The 22,678-nt window shown below is 44.7% G+C and overlaps 1 protein-coding gene across 11 annotated transcripts in view; it reads right to left on the bottom strand.

Annotated features, from left to right (window-relative positions):
• Window positions 1-22,678, bottom strand: part of KIF1A (kinesin family member 1A) — a 117,951-nt gene that overhangs the window by 5,289 nt on the left and 89,984 nt on the right. For 5 of the 11 annotated variants that reach the window (XM_063132379.1, XM_063132381.1, XM_063132384.1 and 2 more), the window contains 10 exons: window positions 17,306-17,332; window positions 8,479-8,593; window positions 7,673-7,806; window positions 7,226-7,287; window positions 6,659-6,804; window positions 5,170-5,382; window positions 4,132-4,209; window positions 2,734-2,858; window positions 2,485-2,631; window positions 371-563 (listed from right to left, as the gene is read on the bottom strand). In XM_063132379.1, the coding sequence (XP_062988449.1) occupies window positions 371-563; window positions 2,485-2,631; window positions 2,734-2,858; window positions 4,132-4,209; window positions 5,170-5,382; window positions 6,659-6,804; window positions 7,226-7,287; window positions 7,673-7,806; window positions 8,479-8,593; window positions 17,306-17,332 (1,240 nt within the window). Of the gene's footprint in view, window positions 1-370; window positions 564-2,484; window positions 2,632-2,733; window positions 2,859-4,131; window positions 4,210-5,169; window positions 5,383-6,658; window positions 6,805-7,225; window positions 7,288-7,672; window positions 7,807-8,478; window positions 8,594-10,379; window positions 10,404-17,305; window positions 17,333-22,678 lie in introns of all 11 variants that reach the window. The other 6 variants (XM_063132382.1, XM_063132386.1, XM_063132389.1 and 3 more) reach the window with 2 other exon arrangements.

Raw genomic sequence — 22,678 nt, 5'->3', positions numbered from 1 at the left:
TTTTTAGAATGTAAGCCTGAGGGTAGGGACTGTCTTCTTTATTGATACATTGTAAGCCGCTCCGAGAGCCTTTTGGCTGAGGTGCGGGATAAAAATACTCTAAATAAATAAATAAATAAATAAACACTAAGCCAGGGTTAGAGCCGCCAACCCTGCTGTGGCTAGTGAGTGAGCAGGGTTTAGTAAAACGCATCACACAAGACACGTTAAACCCTGCTGCTTAACCAAAAGCCTTAACCACGCCCACTCTGTCTGGCTTATAGACACTGCTCTGCTCTCTTCTTCCTTACAGCACAGTCTCCAACAAACTAACCATCAGCTCTGGCAGGGGGCTCTCTCATTGTGCCCAACCCAAGAACGTGTCTCTTACTTTCAGCATCGCCTGCTGGTCCTCACTATATTCCACCTGAGCTGATGAAAGATTGAGCACAGCCCTCTCTACGGAGTCCTTGTCACTGTTGTAGATGTACACGTAGGGGCGTCTCACCACCACATAGCGCTTCACCCAGCCATTGGTGTGGGGCTCCAGGAAGTGTAGGTAGCCTTTCCTAGAGACAATGGGGCTGTAGAGAAAACACATTGGCATCATTCTTCGGTCACTGTACAAAACTGCACAGCGTAACAATTTTAAGACCATCAGAAGTTTGCCCATTTTTAGGACTGGCATATCTTTTCCAACCACTGCCACAGAAGTGACTTAGTTTGTGGACTCACTTCCTCTCTCTCTCTCTCTCTCTCTCTCTCTCTGCAGGATGCTCCCTACTGTGCGGAGAGGTGCACATGTAAAGTGGGATAGTACATCTATTTTTAGCTACATACTGTATTTCCACATACTACACCATAATAAAGTGGCCCTCTTTGCTTTTCACCATTGCTTTGAATGGATGAAAGTTAAGAAAATTAGACAGGGCATTCCCTTTCCCACAAATATGTTTCCACAATAGGGAACCTCAGACAGAGAGAAAATAAGCCAAACACACAAAGAAGTCTTTCTTGACCTCAGCAACCATTTACTGGTGATCCTGAGAAACAGGGAGTTAACATTCCAGCTGCATAGAACTGCACAGTTCTGCAAACCCTTCCCTTCTTCCCTGGACTTTCTCCTCATTCACATATACTGCTAGCAGAACTACTGCTCCCCATAGTTTCCACCATCACTGTGGTCTCCATCATTAATGCCAGAGCCGCATTGGGCAGGATTCCTTGTTTGGGTCCATCCCATCTGATCACTGCCCAGTTGGGAGGAAGAATAACAGATGGGTAGGAATGGAAAGTTCTATCCTGTGCATTTATTTTCTTCTTGGAGACAATAGCTCATTCTACTTGGGGTGCAGGAAGCCAGATTCCGGCTGGACATCAGGAAAAACTTCCTGACTGTTAGAGCAGTACGACAATAGAACCAGTTACTGAGGGAGGTTGTGGGCTCTCCCACACTAAAGGCATTCAAGAGGCAGCTGGACAACCATCTGTCAGGGATGCTTTAGGGTGGATTCCTGCATTGAGCAGGGGGTTGGACTCGATGGCCTTGGAGGCCCCTTCCAACTCTGCTATTCTATGATTCTATGATAAAAGCGCATTATCAAAATCAGTGCTCAGATTATGAGAGGGTGGGGGAAAGAGGGTGCTCTCAATGAAACTCTCCCCCTGCCCAGTCCTTCCAATTTTAGCCAAATCATGTCCCTCAACGATCAGGGGTTCTGGGGTCTGACCCCCATGTAATTCGAGCACTACTCTAAATTAAATTCCAAAGGACACAGAGTTGTTCAGGGTCAGCTCCTGGTTTTGTGTTCTCCAGATGTGAGAATGCCTGGGAGGATAAGGGGCTGTCCCATTAGATCTTCTGAAAGTTGGCTGAGAGAGAGAAATGGCCTCCTTGAAAAAACATTCCCTGAGCTTACTAAGAGACTGACCTGGTTTGCATGTAACAACCCAGAATATGGGTTGACTATGGGTTGTTGTTGAATCATAGGTTGTTGTTACATGCAAACCTTGCAGTATGGTTTAATTATGGGCTGTTAAAAACAAACAACCCAGAGTTTACAACCCAACAAAATACCATGGGTTCTCTTCCTGGGTTGTTCGTGGTTAACAACCCACACTTTAAACACAGTGCTGGGTTCACATGTGATGATAATCCATACTCTGGGTTTTCATTATGTGCAGTACATGCCACTGCCTACTCACTCATTGGCTCTCTACCTGTCAAGTAAGGAAGTACTAGTAATTATGAGATAGAGGATGAGAAGCAACAGTAGATAGTGACTATGGTGGTAAGAAGGTAGGTTCATTGAGGGTGCCTTGTCCAAGGACTCTCAAAAAACTAGAACCACTGGCTGCATCCCTCATCATGGGGTTGCTTCCCTTCAAAGGGAAGGTGTAGTCAAGGATAGAAATGTATTATCAGGCCAGTGGAATGAAGCTAGAACAACAAGCTCTTAGCTTTAGCCAAGCACCAAACCCTTCCCACAAATCCATGACTCATACCTGACCCGAATCTCTTGAATATCAGGGACCAACAGCCGCTGGGTCTCCTTTTCCTCTTCAGGTCCACAGGTGGGAGATTTCTTCTGTTCCCCTTCCATGGAGGGCTCAGATTCGGGGCTTTCCACCCTGGAAGAGAGCTGGAGAGGTCTGCAGGCAGAAAAAAGATATGTAACTTCAATTAAATCTGAAACTGTACATATAACTGTGATTGTAAACTAGTCTAAAATTTAGTTTTGCCACCTCTCTTACCTGGCCTCTGTGGCATTGTATCGTCCTTCAACCAGCGATGGGCAGGTGGAGGATGGGGTCAAGGTAGTGCCACCAAGAGCTGGCATGGAAGGGTCTCTCATCAGAGTCACTGACATTTCAGAGAGCTGCATAAAGAGAATACATCACGGGAGTGGCTTACTTTGAAACAACAAACTTCTCCAAGCTACTGCAGACAGTAATTTATAGTAGATATTTATAGAAATTAAATAGTAGACACAATAGTAGACACACATGGGACACAAAGGAACATAGAAAATTACCTTATACTGAGTCTGACCCTTGGTCTGCCTAGACCAGTATTGTCAGCACTGGCTGGCAAAAGCAGCTCTCCAGAGTTTCAAGCAGGAGATTTTACAGCCCTACCTGGAGATGTTGGGGATTGGACTTGGGACCTTCTACATGCAAAGCAAGTGCTCCACCATTTAGCCATGGCCTATCCTCATCCTGTTCTCAGGACAAAGACCATCCTCAGATCTGGCAGAACTCCATTGTTGTCAGGGATGTCCGAGTTTGGTGCCTGGCTGTGTCTAGGTTACTCTCTTCATTTGCACAAAATTGGATTTCATACATAATCGTAAGTTACCTTGGCATCCTCATCTGGGCATAAAAGCAATTTATAAATTTGAAAAAATAAAATCCCAAAGTATCTGGTAGCTCAATGACAGAGCACACACTTTGTATGCAGAAGGCCTACAGTTCAATCCCTGGAATCTCTAAATAAAAGAATCAGGTAGCGAGTGATGCAGTACACCTTGGCCTGAGCCCCTGGATAACTGCTACCAGTCAAAGTAATTAATACTGGGCTACATGGACCAATGGATTGTGCTGGCACGGGAACAGAAGTTTCTAGTACAGATCCCACACTCCAGAGGGATGGGACAGAGAATCCTAAAACTGGACTGCAATCCTATGTACACTTACCTGAGTGTAAGACTCGCTGAATGCACTGGGGCTTACTTCTGAGTAAACATGTATAGGATTGGGCTGTTAAATATGCTGGGGATCATAAAAGCTGAGAAAAGGTAAGAGGTCAATACATAAAGCAGCCTCCAGGAAAGGGGATAGCAAGCAATGGGGTGCTTTTTCACCCTGCACAACTGAGACAGAGTAATACTAATTTGATTAAGACCTGATCTTGGAAAGCTGCTCCACATGTCCTTCATCATAAAAGAGGCAGCATCTCAGGGTTCCAGCCAAAATAGTGATGAGCATGGAGAGATTCCACCCTTTGCACCTATCTTTTTCCAAAAGAAACGTGCTACCTGCCTGACCTCCAATTAGCCATTGTGGGTGCAGTTTCACAACATCCTTACAGACAGAAGGCTCACTCTTTGCCAAGTAACAGGGCCCAAGATAGAAGCGTGGAGTCCCTCTTACCTTGCTCTCACTTGCACTGACACAGACATGGCTATGGCTGTACTCTCTGTTGAATGTGTGTGTAAGGAGACGCAAGCACTGTAGAAAAGAGGGAGATGAAATAAAATAAAGGATACACTTCGTAAAACAGAGGTTTGACCCTGATCAGGGCCGAACCTTTGCTGCCATGATGCTAAGAACGCTATAGAATAAGGTCCCAGACAGAATTTGTGTCCCTGCTTCTTTCAGAACACTTCTGCGTGGAGAGAACACCGGACTCTTTCAATATTCCCCACACAATTGCAATTTTATGATCCTGTTTAAGGAAAGCTAGAGCCACACTTGTACACAAGAGGAAATGTTAAATACTAATAGCCTGAGCTGTATGAAGACAAATATAATAATATTCTCCAAACTCCGTAGGGATCAACTTTGCAACTGGAAAAACACAGTGCCTTCTCTCTCCATAATAGCATCTTCTCTGTGCAAGGAAACATTACCAGAGTGTCTGTATCCTCCAGCCTCTCTCTCCATACCACCCATATTTTGACTTTTGGGTTTAAAATCCATCTATAGATGCTCCAGTTTCAGAAGAGCTGGACAGTTGCAGTTCTGCCTTGTCTGATGGTATGCGGATAATGGCATTATATTTTTAGTCACTAGGTGGCACTAGACTTAGTTGTATCTGGGTGGCGTCAGGACTTTCCTGCTGCTGTTTGCTTTTTGTTGAAGAGAGACAATAAAGTTCTTGTCCAGATACCTGACCAGTGTTTCTTCTAACCCCCCCCTCCCATGACAGATGGCATTATTCATGTCAAATATCTAAACTGACAAAGAGAAAACTATGGCAAGACCACCATCTTTTCTGCTAAGAATTTTTTTATCCAGCTCCTGGATGACCAAAACAAATGATCATGCTGGGGCTCTCAGCAACTATCAAGCTTCCCCCAGTTTGGGCCCTTTGAGTATGCAGGTATAGCAATGTCCATTGCATCACATGCCTCAGGCAACGACAAAGCCAAATGCAGAGACCAGCATGGTGTTGCCCATATCTCATACCTTGACTGCAAGTTCTTTCTGTCTCTCACTGGGGGTGTCCAGTGGTAAAGCTCTCCCTTCTGGGGTACCATCTGCTGAGACAGGAGATGAGACACACGATGTGCTTCGAGAATCAGAGTCTTCGCTGGAACTTGAAGACAGGGAATCCAGACCTAAGCGCTGAGTTGTTTCTAGCTTCTCACGCAGGAGCAGGTAATGTCTTGTTTTTTCAACCTGTAGAAATAAACCCCTGTCAGGGTTAGGTCACAGACACCCATTGAGTCGTCTCTGTGTGGGAAATATCAGGTATACCACTGCATAACAAACAGGCGTAGGTATTTTTCCTAATGAACATGAAGTGAGAGAACAGAAAAGTCTATTACGAAAATGCAGATAATCATATATCCCAATAGCTCTCTACCCCTACACACACCTCATGAAGTGATGGCAATGATGCAATGAGAAACTTTGCCCATTCAGGGTGTGGGCAAAGCTTCCATTGTTACTTTGGATGGGGGAAGGGAGCATACCGTCACTGCCCAGAAGAGTTTACAGGAGGAGGAGAGCATGGCTGCTCCAAGGGCAACATTTCCAAGGGCATTCAATAAATAGCTCCCCAAAGGTTCCCAAGGGAGATCTACACTACTGCTTTAAAGCACTTTATAACAGTTTTGACAACTGTTGGGGCCCAGGACACACTCTATATACAGTTTTCAAAACGTTTTCAAAGTGCTTTAAAAGTAATAGTGTAGATTCCCCCCCCCCGCCCCTAGTTAAGCCACTGAAGCTCCATAATGGGAAATTATTGGTTGTCACCACAGGTGCAACTGGAGAAAGTGTGTGTGTCAGGGAGAGACATTCCCTCCTCAATTTGGGTTAAGGGGGTTCATTTATGCGACTCTGTGTGCAGGTCCCAACATCTTGAAATTATGTATGTTCAACATCTTGCAACTATACATCCTATTAAACTCAATGGGACTTTTTTCCAAGTAAACATGCATGAGATTGAATTGCATGGCCCCAGAGAAAATTGTGATTGAATCCTATTGAAATTAATGTGACAAGTTAGGCACATCTAATTTTATATATATTCATTTCAATGAGACTTCAGCATAAACAATCAAGACCTAAATATGGATGCTGTTTTTAGAGCATTTAATGTTGTTTTGAACATCTGTAGAGGTCAAGTCTTGCAAGTCTCCAAGGTAAAAGACCCGTGTGTTTCCTAGATAGTGTCTCTGTTCCAGTTTTATAAAATGTACACATAGCAGCTTAGGTATGACCAATTTATCTTAATTGGTTTATTCCAGGGATGGGAAACTTGTGGCAACTCCTATGATCCCTCCCATTAGACCTGCTGGCTAGGACTCATGGGAGTTGTTGGCCTAAATATCGCGAGGGCCATAAGTTGGCTGCCCCTGGCTATTCTAAATTCATGCACCCTCTTGTTTTCACACACTGTCCCACCCATATGGGTGTGGATACATTGATGGGAAGTGATGGATCTTACTTCCTGCAGGAGGCTCAGTTTCTCCAGCTCCCACTGATGGTCCAAGATTAGACTGTCGCTACGGGGCCGCCAGCCTGCCAGGTTCTCCTCACCTCGCACATAGGCCACAGATGTGTCAAGCACACGTCGTCGTCTCCTTTGCATGCCTAGAAGGAGAAATGTTTCAGGCTTTATTCAGTATTGCTCATGCCATGCAGCTGCCTGACTATGCCTATCCCGTGTAGCTGCCTCTCTTATTCTTATTACACAACCAGAGAAATGGTACATTGCTGACTTATGCGTAGAGCAACATCAAAAAGGCAAGATGTTTTGGCAGTTTTCAAGTGATTTTGCGCCAACCGTGTGAGCAGATATGCCACTGCAGATGCCGATGATTAAATTTCTGAGATGCAAAGGGCCATCAATAGTGAAATCAACACCGTTAAAGCAACAGGCAGTCTGTCCCTTCTCCTGTTACATTCTTTCCCTCTATAAAGCACAAGCCCACCATGCCCTACAGACCTGTCATGATGCCAAATCCTATTAGAATCGTTAAAGTGAAACCAAAAGTAAAGGTGAGCATCTCACCTGGACTGCCAGCATCAGCCACCCGACAAAGGCTGAGCTCATAGACCCCAGTCACTCGGTTACTGCAAGGGAATGGAGTGAAAAGTCAGAGCAAGGTGATAGAAAGAATGGCTTTCACATGCATGTGGCACATTCAAGGAATTATTTTCCCTCCTGATGAGGCAATCCCTCTTAGCCGAAGTGAGCTGAACACTGTTCTAACACACCTTAATGCAAATTCCAAATTTTCATATGGAGGTCGGGCAACCCTAAGCTAATGCACATTAGTTGGCAATCCCTATTAATATCTACACAACCATGCACCCATTCTAGTAGCTCAAAAATGCCATTGTCCAACCTTTCCTGCTGCCTGTCCTGCCACACACACACACACACACACACGGGTCGCCACATGCTTAACTCTGCCCTTCTTCTGCCAGCAGAAAACGAAAGGAGATGCATCTTTACCTCTCCAACGCTCGTAGGCTTCCACTTCCAAAAAGATTGCGGATGGATCGAGAAGCAGGGAGCTTGGCGTCTCTGGAGTAGAAGACCATGCAGAAATCTTTGGTGATCACAGCTGGCTGGGTGCAGTTCTCCATCTGAAATGGGAGGACACTTTTTTGTTTCAAAAGCATGCGCCTCCAAGATGCAGCAGGTTTCTGAACGGTGTCACGAGTGTATTCTCAGTAACTGCTGAATATTTACAGTACATTATTGCTCACTGGAGCAGCTCTCTTAATCTGGGATATGCCACGAGGACGATCTATGGGTACCAGGCATCTGTGCTAAGACTCTACTTCTGGAGCCTCCAGTGTGATGCCCAGGGGTATCAATTCACCAGCGGATACCTCTCTCGGCACCCACCAGGTCCCCTGCCCGTTTTCAAGTTTTATTTCTTAAGACATCTTTTTTCATTTTTTTTAAACAAAAATTTAAACGGGGAGGCTTGCATGCTACAACGTGAAGTGCTGTCCTCCAGCATCATCTGTATTTGGGTCCATAAGAGTGCTTTTATGTTTTGGTGCCTTGTACTTAGGTACTTGGGCAAGTTACTTTTCTATTAGTCCCTCCAATTTGCCTTCTGGGAAATGGATGTTTTGTAACTGCCCACACCCACCATGGCAGCCATTTTATAAATGGATCTAAAATCTCATGGCAGTCATTTTGTTAGAGTGCTCACAACACTCTGAAATTCAAATATGCCCACCATCCCCCAAAAAGTTGGGGACCCGTGCTCCAGGAAGTGCTATAAAGACACTTATGGGTCTTGCCTCAATGTATGCCGAGAGGGTCATGTAGATTTTCTCTCTGTATGGGGTAACACGATTCAGCAGCAGAGAGTTGTGCATGGAGCTGTCCCACGCTGCTTCAAATTGGAAAAATGTCCTGCAAAGAAAGAGCAAGATATCTGGTAACAAAATCCACACACACACCACGCCCACAGGAGACATGGAAAGAACGATATCAGCAGCAATATGCAATCATGCACACACACAAACAACTTTGTGCTGAATGGATGCAGCTATCCTGGAGTGCTCCAGCCCAAAACCGCTCCCTCGTTTTGGAAAGCAATAGCGAAGGCACCAATGGGAATTCTCAAGGAAGGTTTTTGTGCTATGAATTCTGTTATTTTAAAATGGATTGCATATGGACAGGGATGATTTGGGATACACTTTTAAGCCGTGGGAAAGAATGGGGTGCCAGAAAGGCATGACAGCAATAGAAAGGACAGTTGTATATAGACAGATGGCATTGTGCCATCTACATCCTGCAGTAAACGGGGGACAAGCTTCTAGTCATCTGTAAATAGCGTAGCATGCTAGAAATGTAGGAAGCCTCTGCCCATTTCTGCCTGAATAGTCCCAAGAAGCAAAGGGTAGTCACAGATCTATTGCCCCATCCTCATCTTAGGATGTAATTTAAAGATGCCCTCTGGGCAACAGGTGATGGAGGAAGAGTGGGTGGAGGAGCAAGAATAGACTAAAAAAGAAACAGATCCTCCCTTAATCCAGACTTAATTGGTTATTTTGAAATTCTGCAAAAAGCACTCCAGGGCCATATCTCTTCAGTCAAACATAGCGTAACAGACAATCTATCTTCCTTCCATTGGAAGGAGGTACTATTTTTTGGCAAGCATGTTCAGAAAAGGGAAAAGAAAAAAAGTGAGGATGCTCAGTGCTGCAGGCAGTTCCATCTCTCCAGAAGCATTTGGCATTTCCCATCTAGAATATTACTGGAAGTTTGACTTGCCCATAAAAGTGTTTTCAGTTAATTCTCTCTGTGGTTGATTTTCCACATACAGCCACAGTTGCCAAAACTCTGGAAAAATCAATGGGCCTGCTTGACCCTTATGAAATTTGACTATTTTCCAATCCTGCCTGACCTAAAATGACAGGGGAATATCATTACCCCCAAGCCTATCTTTCTGACCATATATCCCATCATCCCCAGCCAGCAAGGCCATCAGTCATGCTGACTGGGGATGACAGGAGTTTTTGTCCAGCACATCTAAAGCGCACTCAGTTGGGGAAGGCTAATATTATACAGACACCTCTCCTCTTTCAATAGCATTTTCCACAGTGATGGCAGTCCTTTTATGGAGTCTGTTTGGCTCAGTTTTAATGTTTCTGATCTACTAAATGAAGGACATTTTCAGAAACTGCATTTATATGGTGACCACAATATCAGGACATCCTCTAATTTCTGTCTGAGCATCCTCATGTTTCAAAAAGATTTCCACATGGATGTTCCACTAGCACAGCTTACCAACACTCAGTATCCACATAGCCAGAAGCTTCTTTAAAAAAAGATCCAGGTTTCCCCTTGAGTGGTTATGCCTTATATTATGTCCACCTCTCAGAAACAGATCCTGGCTCTTGTTAAAGAGGATCTGACTATTTGTTGATGCACGATTACCATCCCGTTCTAAATGACACACTTTCACAGCAAGAGAATTGGAACATCTTGCAAAAATAAATAAATAAAAGAGCTGAGACTATAAGGTCACTGAGACTTAAGCCACTGGAGGACAGGTTAACTCTGACAGGAAGGAAGCAAGTTCAGGATAGGATGGTTTCAAAAGTGGGGCGGGGAGTAGGGGTAGAGGAAACAAATCAAAGAGAGAAGAGAACAGATCAAGCAAGTGTGTGACAGAAAAGTGAGATAGAAATACCTAGTGTCATTTCCAAGTGAAATGCTATAAGTGGAAGGCAACCCAAGACAAACACATGTACACATACACACATATACACAGAAATTAAAATGTCAGAAAGCTTCAGTTACATGGTGCCCTGTGAAAAGCTACCCAGAGAGGCAGCTACGTGGCAGATGCATGGGGACTTAAGCATGGGCCAGCCACAGTTAGTGGTAAATGTGGTACTGGTGAGTAACCCGAAGAAAAACAAAAAAATATAGCTCTCCCTTCTCTCTCTGGGTAGAAGGGCATCGTCACAGAATGAAACCCAAAATGCATTTTCACATATTAGCTCTCCCCTCTTATTTATTAGTAGAAAATCTGATATCCATACCCATCCTGTTAAACTTCATTACCCTGTGTTATCAATAGGATGTCAAGTATTTGTCTTCAGTAGAGCATGATTCTTCTCAAAATTCTGATTTTTCAATGTGGAAAATATACTAACTGTGCAAGGTGAGATTTACACAAACAGTAGCTTTCACCCCACTTCCCAAGAAAAGATTCCAAATAGAAAGGAATCACTGAAAACCAACATTGTTAGGAAGTGATATTGGGTGGGGCAGGGGTGTGTGTGTGTGTGTTTTAAGTCCAACATCTAGGATTCTGCAGTCAAGACCAGCCTTCTGCAACCTGGTGCCCTCCCATGATATTGGACTGCTATTCCCATCATTCCCAGCCAGCATGGCCATGGAGGGCACCAGGTTGTGGAAAGCTGGCCAAGAACTTAATAGGGAACGCCATCCTGCGAGGGTTTCAAATCTAGAAGCAAGGACTATGGAGTACTGGCTTTGGTTGCTCATGGCTGTGAGAATCACAGTTATGGCACTGTATTATGGCCTGATATTGAGGGTCTTTGCAGAGAGAACCTTTGGCAGCCATCCATGCCCAGGCTCTGTCACATTCAGCCAACAAGATCTAACCCTTCTACACTGCATGGCATGAGCAATACTGAATAAACCCTTCTACACTTTCATGGATAACAGAAGAAGGCATCTGTGTGTGCATGTACATTTGCACGCACCCTTCCACAACAGCAGAAATATATATTGATACAATCACTTTTCTGAGCAGCTAATATTATTTACGATATAAAAATGTGTGACCAAGGAATTCCATAAGGAGCAGTAGCATGAGTTTCAACAGACCATTTTGCTAATACACCATTTGGCCGATCAGCGATCAGAATTAGGCTTTATATTCCGGGACCAAGTCCAGCATTGGCACTCAGGTATCCAGGCTAGTGCCTAATGGAAATACATGGCTGAAAGACTCTCCAGTTGGTCATTTACATGTCAGTCACAACCAGCTATTCAATCAACGCCAGTTTGAGATATTAGTGCAAAGCTGTAATGGTGCATTCCCAGATACCTCATCTTTTCAATAAAATACATTGGTTTGGTGGGTTAAGGCATGTGAGGTACTTCTACATATTATTCACTAATAAGTCATCACAGGGCAGGGCCAGGCCAACACATTTTGCTGCTTGAAGCAAAGGAGAAGATGGCAGCCTCATCCAGTTCCACATACGGAAGCCAACCAGACTGATAGTTGAATCTTATCACAATCCCAGTGATGGGACAGCATCCTCCACAGCACCTGAAGCAGCAGGCTAGCTTAGGGGGCACAGGGCAAGCTGTGACCTCAAGTACCTTGCTGTTTCTCCATGCCTTCAGCATCTGCCTCCTGAGGCAGCTGCCTCACTCTGCCCAATGGCAGGACTGGCCCTGCGAGGGAGGCTTCATAATCCCAGGTGTACAAAGCAACCAACCTATGGCATGCAATGCCAATAAGCAAATCCCACTGAAGTTCAATGGGACTTAAAAGTCCTAGTGAATGTATTTACGACTGCCATTCCTGGAGCTAATTATGATGGTACCTGTGCAGCAGGGTTGCTGTCTCGGCATGGCCGGCCCCATGCTGGCTACCAATAATATTTTAAAGAGAAAGACCACACTGCACATGCCCAAAGAAGCGCAGCACTGAGATGGGAAATAACCACATCATCTGCCCATCACAATGCAGCATATGGAAGTGGGAACTTCACTGCACATACTGCACAGAGTCACCAAAGTAAGACTCGGCAAGTAGTCACCAAAGTAAATTGTAAATTGCGCTGTAAATTCAAAACAGATCAGCTCTCTGACCCAGATTACAGTATGCCCTTATCAACAAGGAGCAGCAGGAAAGGTATGCCATGCAAATGAGCTACAGCAAGGGGAGGAAGGAAGGTAACGATAAATACATCCAAATGGCTCAGGAAAAAGAGCTGCTCCAACAAACCACATAGAAATATTAAAAGTCAATCTGACCTGGGGGAAATTCTTTCCTAACACCAAAAATGCCCCAAGGAGAACATTACTCAAACTTGCACCATATAGTAAACCACCAATGGAACATAGTTCCACTATGGTACTTGGAATAAGCAACAGAAACTTAGCTGAAAGATTAGGCAGAAAACCACTGAAGGAGGAACTGAATTTTTGCATGCTGGCACCAAGGCAGAAAAGTAGAATCTAAGCATTATATCTATCGGTGTGTATTGATATCTATCGATAAGTATAGTCATCTGCCTTAAGTATGCACAGCGTAACTATACATATGAGCACTCCCTGATTGCAGCCACTGAAATATATCTGATACTCACATGCCAAAAGGCTTGCGAAGAATGTAATTGAGGGTCATGAAAGAAAGAGCCTGAAGGATAATTGGATTTGGACACTACTATTTGTTAGCTTTCTGAGTCCTGGAACTACTATGGATCTCTGGCTCTAATGGGTGTTCTGGCTGCATAATTAACATTCTGGATTACCAGAGACAGCTTTCCCCCAACCAGTGCTCTCGAAATGCACTGAACTACAATTCTCATTGGCCATCTGGCTGGGAAGGTCGGAAGTTGTAGTCTGACACATCTGCAGGGCACCAAATGGGAGAAGGCTGCCTTGGCGCTACGCAATGTATCTGCAAAAAGCTGGTCCAGCTGCTAAAACGCTTCCATGCCACTCTCTGTTGTGACACCATCTAGCATTAGGAATTGTGAAAGTTATTACAGATACAAGTTCCTCCACTGCAGCCTCCTTCTCCCAGACACCATTAAAAACATTTGGAGGGGCTTTGGGCAGTGCGTATTGTAAGCGCGTGCACACACATGCACACACACACATTTGGGACTGTGGTGTCATTGGTGGAAGACAGCAGCTTGCGTACACGACTCCCAAAAGCTTTGGATTGTTTTTCAAAAAAATGTTTGCAGTAAATAATGGAAAGTAGGAGAGAAGAATAAACAAGGAAAGGAAAGCAGATAGTTTTACAGAATTTAGCATAGAATAACTCTGAATTATGTTATAACTAGAAACAGTAAAGAGAGCTACAGATGACCAGACTATCGAAGTTAGAAGGATGCTTGCATTGAAGATTAAGAGCCAAAATAGATGTGGTGGCAGCAGATCCATATGTGTAAAACTGGATTTTCCCCAATCACATATAGAAAATAGTGACAGAGTCTGGTATAAGGATCAAAGGTATGAGACAGGTGCATAACACCTTCCCTTAACTGAAGCTTACCTGTCCACAGTCTGTTCCCCAAAGTGATTTTCTTCCAGCCAGGTTCCCTTCCAGGATCAGAGCCTAACAAGGGAGGGCTCTGCATTCCTCAGCAATGTGCCCTTTTTTGCTTTTTAAGGGGTTTATCAGACAAACGTTTTATTGCACGCTCACTACTGTCCACTCATGGTTTTTCGCATGTCGTTTAGACGACGTCCACCTCCCATACACTTCCCACTTCTTGCCTATTTCCCATCATAAGATGGACGCCTTTTAATCCAACTTTTTTTTTTAATGGAATGTGCCATTTCCTGCTGTGTGCAGGAAAATATGGTGCAATAAAAATAGCCTGAATGGCACACATGGTCTTTGTTTACTTCCTTACTTCTCTGGGAAGAAAGAGAAAGTAATGTGGGGAAGGAGTGGGGGTGAAGTGACAGTAGGGAACCGCGATATCCCCCATCTGATGACATTCTAAATTGCTCCCCAAACCTGTTGCAGTCACATCTATTGTAGCCCTCATGTGTTTCTGAAACTGTTTCTGGATTCCAGAAGTGCTACCATTCTCTGGAACTAAAGGGGAGGCTAGTCCCCTAAAAAACCTGGTGTAGTCATCTTATGATGCCCCACACCAATCAAAGATCTCATGAAAGATCACATGCAAGCAGTAACCCACATATTGTTTCATTATTGTGGCGTCATGTAGCATTTCCAGCATAAAATTCCTACTGACTTTGGGGTACCTTTTCCTATTTGACTTGTTCTCAGCTAGGATGGCCACGTGTCCTTCTTTGTAGAGGACAGCCCTCTATCTGAAGGGCTGTTAGTCCTCTGACAGTCCACTGTTTAAAGTTGTCCTCTATATGAAGGGGTGTCCCATTCAAGTTTGCAGATAAAGGGAGCAGCAGGGGCCTCAGTGTTGCCCATCAACAGGTACCCACCTGGACAGCAGACTGAGCAGGCACAGATGGATTGTATTTCTATTTAAATTATAGGAATTATTTCTACATTTGCAGGTAGATATATAAATTAGCATATGCACATTTTACACAAAGCTGTGTCCTCTTTTTTGGTGATGTGCAAGTGGCCATCCTATTTTCTGCTGTTGAAATCTTATGCTGCATTTCTCAGATAACCTTAAAGTCTAACTAGACGACATGATGCAGCTCTTTGACGGGCTCTCTCATCTCCCTAAATTTTAGCAAGTAGTAGCTGTGGTGTGAAGGGGGGTTTGGAATGGATCTGTGATGCTGAGGGGACGTGTGTTAAACCTTCTTTCCACTGCTGTTTCCCTCGAGCACCATTTTTGCACACACACATGGCAAATAGCAACTTTGGGGGTGTGATTTTCACACACCCACAGGGTTTGCTATCACTCCTCCATGGTGCCACTATCCCGATCATGGATCTTGTCTTCTCTAGCTTTGCCCTTAGGTTTTTTGCAGAGTCAAGGACAGCTTGAAAGGGGGACATTGCTTACAATGATCATATTCATTGCTGATAAAACAGAAATTTGTATAGTTCCAAAATCCTGCAAAATCTCTATACTTAAAGGTGACAGTGGGAGAAACGTAGGCAGCATAGAAATTGATGCTTCTCTCAAACTAACTCCCTCCAAAATGACTATTACTGAGTGGAATCAAAAGTCATTCTAGACTCATATCCTCAATGGCAGGCAGAATGGTTGCTCCAGAGGAAGCACAGTCCACAAAGTACAATCCAGTTCATTTCATTTACATGAAATTTCACAGCCTATTTCCCTGAATGGCAGCTTGTGCACCAAACTTTCAGATCTGGAAGCTTAATTAGCATGCGCTAATATGCAACATAACCACAATCCAGTGGAGGCTGGTGGCTCTGATTGCGGTGGGGCTATAAATCCATTCTGGGTTTCAGCCAGAACCCTAATGGAGCTATATCAGGTTCTGGACCTAGTTTGGGGTTATGGTTCAGCACCTTGGATAGCACCTTTAGTGTTCTGGCTAGCTCTAATTGAAACCCAGCGTAGATTCACAGCCCCACCCAAATCAGAGCCGCCAGCCTCCACTCTCACGATCCCTAGAGTTGTCTCAGGTCACTCAAAATCTGCAATTATTTGCATGCTGACTTGCAATCAGAATGAGTGAAAAAGTATGTTTTATTCCCATTCTCCCTGTCCTATATTATTGACGCTCCAGATGCCCAAGGGAATTAATGGACTTCAATCAAATATCAGTATACTATAATCTAGAAATTTACCATCCCAGTTTTTTTTTAGTTTTCTCTTCCTTGGTTCTAAATATTTAGGGAAATCCCAAACTAGAGGGGATTATATGCAATTAGAGAGGATGAATGGATAGAGTTGTTTAAATGTCACTTACTGAAACATAGGTATTCAACAATTAACTGGCACTTGGGCTGCTGGTCTCCAGTCTTCCCCAACCTGTTACCCACTAAATGTATTGGACTACAGTGCCAATCATCCCCAGCTAGCACAGCCAATGGCCACACCGGCTGGGAGTGATGGGAACTGTAGTCTAACACATTTGGAGCACAACCAGCTGGGGAGGGCTACTCTAGCATCATCTCCTAAGTGACGTAAGCCAAAGAATTCCAGCCAGTCAAAGCTCCCCCTTTCTTGTTAAATATAGCATGCAGGTAATGTGTAAAGATTTCGGATCGTTGTCTCCCTTGGACGTTGTTCTAGCAGGCTCATTGTTCTCAGATCTTGCAATCCGTTGACTGGATCGTGACTAGCCTTTGCCAGCCAGTTTGAAGAAGCTGTTATTCCAAGATGCCTCTTTCCCACAAAGCCGGTTGAACTAGACCCTTTCCCTGTTGTCCTTCAAGCAGTAGTGCCTTTCCCGTCCTCCCCCCATGCCTCCCACAATCACGCTCAGCCCAGCTTCTCATGCAGCCTGCATCAGCTCACAGCTATCCAAACTGCCCTTATGCCAGAGCTGGGAGCAGCGGATGGGGGTTCAGCATGGGGAAGAAGGGCCAGCATGTATTTGGCAGATGTCCGAAAAAAATCACAACAGCAGCAAAACAGAAAGAAAACCAGCCAGAAAAGAATAAACGTTTATGAGAGAGAGAGAGAGAGAGAGAGAGAGAGAGAGAGAGAGAGAGAGAGAGAGGAGACAACGCTGTTTTAAAAAAGAAAGGAAAGAAAACCAAACAGAAAAAAAACCCAAGGACCAAAATGGAGCAAAGAGGAAGCCCAATGATACAGAAGAAAGAGAGAAAGATGCTGGTGTATTTAGGTAGGTGGAGGGAAGTTCCGTCTCTGTAGCATTGGTATCCGCAATGCTGACTTGGGTGGGGGTGAGGGTGTACCGGGGAGAAGGTAAAAGAAAAGAAATGGGGAGGGGAACAAATAATACCTAGGCATATCCGAATCAAGAAACTGCCTGCAAAAACACAAACAATCACATGGTTAGTGTGGGTTCAAATGGGTGGCAACAGCAGCAGCAGTGGCAGCAGTGGCGGCAGCAGTTTCATAGTGCAGCTCTTCCAAAGCCCAAGCCTACAAACAGCTCCTTTCTGCTCACTGGCCTGCCACACAAAGCTGCAGGAGAAAATAGCAAAGCTTGCAAGACACTAAGATAAGGGCACAACCATATGAGTGAGTGAATGATCTAACTCCAAGAGCCAGCATGAGTATAGGGCCTGGATTGGGGAGACCCGAGTTCAAATCCCCACTCAGTCATGATGTTCACAGGATAGGAATATCACAACCTATCTCACAAGGATTTTCTGAAGATGAAATCAGCTAAGCCAAGGTATGCCATCTTGATCGCATGTATAAGAAAAGGACTGTCCTCGTACTGAGATCTGAAGCTTGTGATGCCAGCCTTATTTATTGGTCTAGATTTTGCCTCAGATTCTTGGAACAGTTCAATAATTGCCCAGCAGACTTAGGAAGGCCTGACTGAGACCGTCTGTACATTAATGAAAAAACATGCACCCTTACCAGGCTTTCTTCTTCTGGGGTCTTTCTGCATTTACTATGGGCTCTTTTTGACGGCAACCATGTGATTTGTAATTGAACACTTTCTCTCTTAGCAATGCTCCATAAAGTTTAATGTTACACTGCCATCTAGTGGCAGTATTATAGCGCACCGCTGACTTTATATGCTGGGGATATCCTGCGATATCCCGCAATAATTTTAAATAGTGCATTATCTCTGAACTTTTTAAAAGTGAGATTAACGGGGAAAGGCATGGAAGACATCCTGGAGATTGACGTAAAGGACCCACAAATTACTGTGAGTGGTCAATCAGGAATATACAATAAATCATTCATGTAGAGAACTCTGAGACACATCCTGTCCAATATGATACATTCACAACACCCAGGCAATACCTATGTGCTGCCACTACTGGACCACGAGGGCTTAATTCCACTGCAATAAAGTGTTCCTGCTTTTCGTTGAGCAGAACGAAGCCAATTTGACCTTCTCTTATGCTGGAGATTTTCATTGATCTGGGGATAATGGGAAGGAGGCCAAAAGAGGTGGCTGCCTAGTCTTTGGGAAGGCAGCTTGATGACACACAAGAGCAAAGCGGGGAGCCGAAGCAATAGGTTCGCATGGTGGGTTAGGCATTTCCCCACATCTAAGCTCTTCTCATTCCAGCAACAACAAGACCCAAAGCAAGCCTCCAAAGCCCATGCAAAATAGTGAGGAAGGGGAATCTGGAAAATGGAGGGTTTTCCATTGTCTTCCTCAGCTGCTTTAGCAGACTTTCCCCTCCTCCTCCTCTTGCTGCCAAAACTAAACATCCTTTCTGACAGCTCTGAAGTGTCAGCCAACACCTCAGTTTCCATCCGTGCAGGTAACTGAGAATAATGCTAATAGACATAGGCACAGACATGTAGAGGATGAACCAGGCACAAGCCTTCTTGCATAGGTTATTTCTAGCCATCCCAACCGCTTCCCTGGCAGATAGTTCATGGCCCAGGATAGACCTTTTTCATTGTTGCTGATGCTTTATGGGTTTTAAATTTTGAGTGTAACGGTGTATGCTGCTTTGGGTGACAAATTTGGCAGAGAATTGCAGCTAATAAACATAATGACCTGGTTCAGACAACACTGTGGTTAGCTTAACCATGTTCGGCAGTGGTTAATGCTAACCACATGCAGAATCTCTCCAAGCTGGGAGAGTGGGCATCCAAATGGAAGATACGGTTCAATGTAAGCAAGTGTAAGGTGATGCACGTTGGGGCAAAAAAACCCAACTTCAACTATAACCTAATGGGATCTGAGCTGGTGGTGACAAACAAGAAAGAGATCTTGGGATTGTGGTGGACAGCTCAATGAAAATGTCCACCCAGTGTGCGGCCGCTGTAAAGAAGGCAAACTCCATGTTAGGCATTATAAGAAAGGGAAATGAGAATAAAACAGCCAGTATCATACTGCCCTTATACAAATCTATAGTGCGACCACACTTAGAATACTGTGTACAGTTCTGGTCACCGCACCTAAAAAAGGATATTATAGACCTGGAAAAAGTGCAGAAAAGGACAACTAAAATGATTAAGGGGCTGGAGCATCTCCCCTATGAGGGAAGGTTACATCAACTGGGATTGTTTAGCTTGGAAGAAAGGAGACTAAGGGGAGACATGATAGAGGTGTACAAAATTATGCATGGTATGGAGAATGTGGTTAAGGAGACATTTTTCTCCCTCTCTCCAAATACTAGAACCCGGGGTCATCCCATGAAGCTGATTGGTGGGAGATCCAGGGCAAATAAAAGGAAGTACTTCTTCACACTGTGCAGAGAGCTTCAGCTGTGGGGTGGTATATAAATGTAATAAAATAAATAAATAGTTAAATTATGGAATTCACTACCACAAGATGTAGTGATGGCCACCAATCTGGATGGCTTTAAAAGGGGGTTGGATAAATTCCTGGAGGCAAAGGCCATCAATGGCTACTAGTTCTGATGGTTGTGTGCTATCTCCAGTATTTGAGGCAGTAAGCCTGTGTGCACCAGTTGCTGGGGAACACGGGTGGGAGGGTGCTGTTGCACCATGTCCTGCTTGTTCATCCCTGGCTGATGGCTGGTTGGCCACTGTGTGAACAGAGTGCTGGACTAGATGGACCCTTGGTCTGATCCAGCAGGGCTCTTCTTATGTTCTTAATGCTTGCAAACAACACTTTTAACCCGTTTGTGGTTAAGTTTTCCTTAGTGAGCCTAACCACAATGTGGTTAGGCAGCATGGTTTAGCGTGTTGTCTGAACGGGGTCTATATATACATAAATAAAACATGTGCTAAACCAGAACTGAAATCTTCTACTTGTTCTCTTGAAAAGTCATGTTCATATCTCCTACTCAGAGCTGGAGTGAGAAAGAAGCAGGAAGACCATTCCCAGAATATGCAGTTACCAATCTAATAACCAGGGCTGGAATGAGCATTACTTAATCGGCCTGTACACCCAGGACACTTGCTTTTTTATTTTACTGGGCAAAGTTCACTATACAGCTACAAGTTCTTCCAAATGTCCACTTTATTCAGTGAGCATAGAGCTCTTGGAGCTGATTGGCATAGTGCTAAGCCAGATACCTGCAAATTAGATGTTTGTTGTCCTTAACCCTGTTAGCAAATACCCCGTTAGCAAGACTATCACAAGAGGGAATAGCAAACTGTTGCACAAAACTAGGAAAAATACCTTCAAACGTCTGATGGCAGGTACTTTTCCTATGAGGTTCTCCCTGTTATGCTTCTCAGTCTGCTATTACTGTTACTAAAGAAGCTGCCGTTTGGAAGCACTTTTGTATACATGACATCTTCTGCATCTTAATCAACAGGACAAGCCTTTAGCTGACACTAGTGAATGTGGTGACACTCCTGTACACTGGTTGGTCCCGTTTTCACAGCTTCCTCGTTTTGATTTAATTTTGTTCTTCATTAATGTATGGCTTGCTCATTTGGAAGAGAACAATACATTTTGAACAGTAAATAGCCCAATGGAACAGAGTCCTTGCTCCTTTTTGACACTGCCACCCAACCATTTTTAACTCTTGCTTTCACGAGACTCACCTTAGACAACCCGCCTTTTCCTTTCAGCATTTCTTCATCAGATTCTGCTCTTCACATGACAAACACACTATGCCTTGTCTACAGACTCACTTTCATGACTCCCTGTCTCCTCATTTCCAAGCTCACCCACAGAAGCTTGTGATAAACAGTTTTTGCCAGAGGCTTGGATACATGAAGTATGCTAAATATCTGAATGGAAATGAAGGCTGAGGGGCCCATCTGGGTTGATTCACTATTGACAAAGTGGCCTTGCATCTACAGGAGACACTGGAAGGAGAATCACCTTCCAAACAAGAGGTAAAGGGAAACTTGGACTGGAACTCATGCTCTCCTACCGTAGAGGCATTATTATCCCGTCCACAGTTCCAAACTCAAGTCTTCCTTTTTATGAATGACAAGGGTCATCATGTGTCACCATTTCTTGGATTCACCCCCAGTGAGACGGTGTTCCATGCAAGCATTGCTTCCCAAGCCCCATGGAGCCTAGAAAAATCTCCAGGCTGCTGGGTCCAATGCTCAGCTGCCCTGTGCTACCCATTCCTCAGAAAACCAGCTCTTTCCTGCACAAAAAGGAAGGAGCAGTGACAGCCACTACTGAGCTACCCAGGGTGGGAGTATCTAGTCACACTGCAGTTTTAGACCTGGGAGCTCTGACGTTTGTTATCACCCTAGGAAGGAGAACTTCTCCACAGCAGAATAGTTTGTCAGATATTGTTAGGCTGCTGTAACATGACTTTGGGCCCACCCCTGAAAGTTGTGTGAGAGACGAATGCCCCTTAATAGCAGGGAATGCACCAGCACCTCCTTTCGCTTACTCTGTGGCTTAGAATTACCTTTATAGCAGGGCTGAGGAGCCTGTGGCCCAAGGGCCATATTCACCCCTTGGCTAAATTCATAAGGCCCTCCCCCTAATTTCAAAAGCCCTCTGCATGCAATTAATTCAGATCACTGGCAAGAGTGATCTGTCCCTTCTCTAGCAGCCCTTTGGGCAGGAAGGAAGAGGGAGAGAGGAAAAAACAGGGTGGCAGAAAGAGAAAAGGGGACACACACATCTACTTTTGGCTTTGGCCCTGGCCGGCACTGATACGCGGCCCCCAGTGGTTGACCTGCAAGGGGCTACGGCCCTCAACAGAAACAAAAAGTCACCTACTCCTGCTTTACCGTGTATGGCAGAGAGATGCTTGCAGAGGTAGTGGCACCCCACAGGCAAATCTGAGAATCCCACACCTATGGCGAGAGGCCGCCCATCAGCGGCTGAGCAGCTGCCGTCCATGCAGAAGGCACCGGGTTCAATCACTGGCACCCCAGATAAAAGGACCAGGGAGCAGGTGGCATGAAAGGCAGACAAAGTTGCTGGTGCCAGTCAGAGTGGTGTGTAGCCACTACCGGCCTGATGGATAAAGTGGTGTGACCTGTTCTAACGCAACGTCCTATGTTTTGATAGGATTCTAATATTCTGGACATTCTGTGCCAAGGTGACAGAGTTCATGGCCAAGCCCAAATAGGTATAAGGAAAACCAGGCTTCTTGCTCTAGAATGGCAGCAACTGGACTGGTAAAACCCTTGTCAGTGAGAGAGACACCTGGGGAAAGAATTTTCTCTCATTGCTACTTGGGCTTTGTTGTCTGGACACTCAGCTAGCCTCAGAGTGGCTTTAGCCCATTAGCTATGTTGCACTAAGGGGTGGGGAGCTTTGGGAGAAGTGCTTCCC

The sequence above is a fragment of the Elgaria multicarinata genome, chromosome 8, assembly GCF_023053635.1.
Source record: "Elgaria multicarinata webbii isolate HBS135686 ecotype San Diego chromosome 8, rElgMul1.1.pri, whole genome shotgun sequence".
Classification (NCBI taxonomy): Eukaryota; Metazoa; Chordata; class Lepidosauria; order Squamata; family Anguidae; genus Elgaria; species Elgaria multicarinata.
The sequence above is the reverse complement of the archived record's forward strand: the minus strand, read 5'-3'. Positions and strand labels throughout refer to the sequence as shown.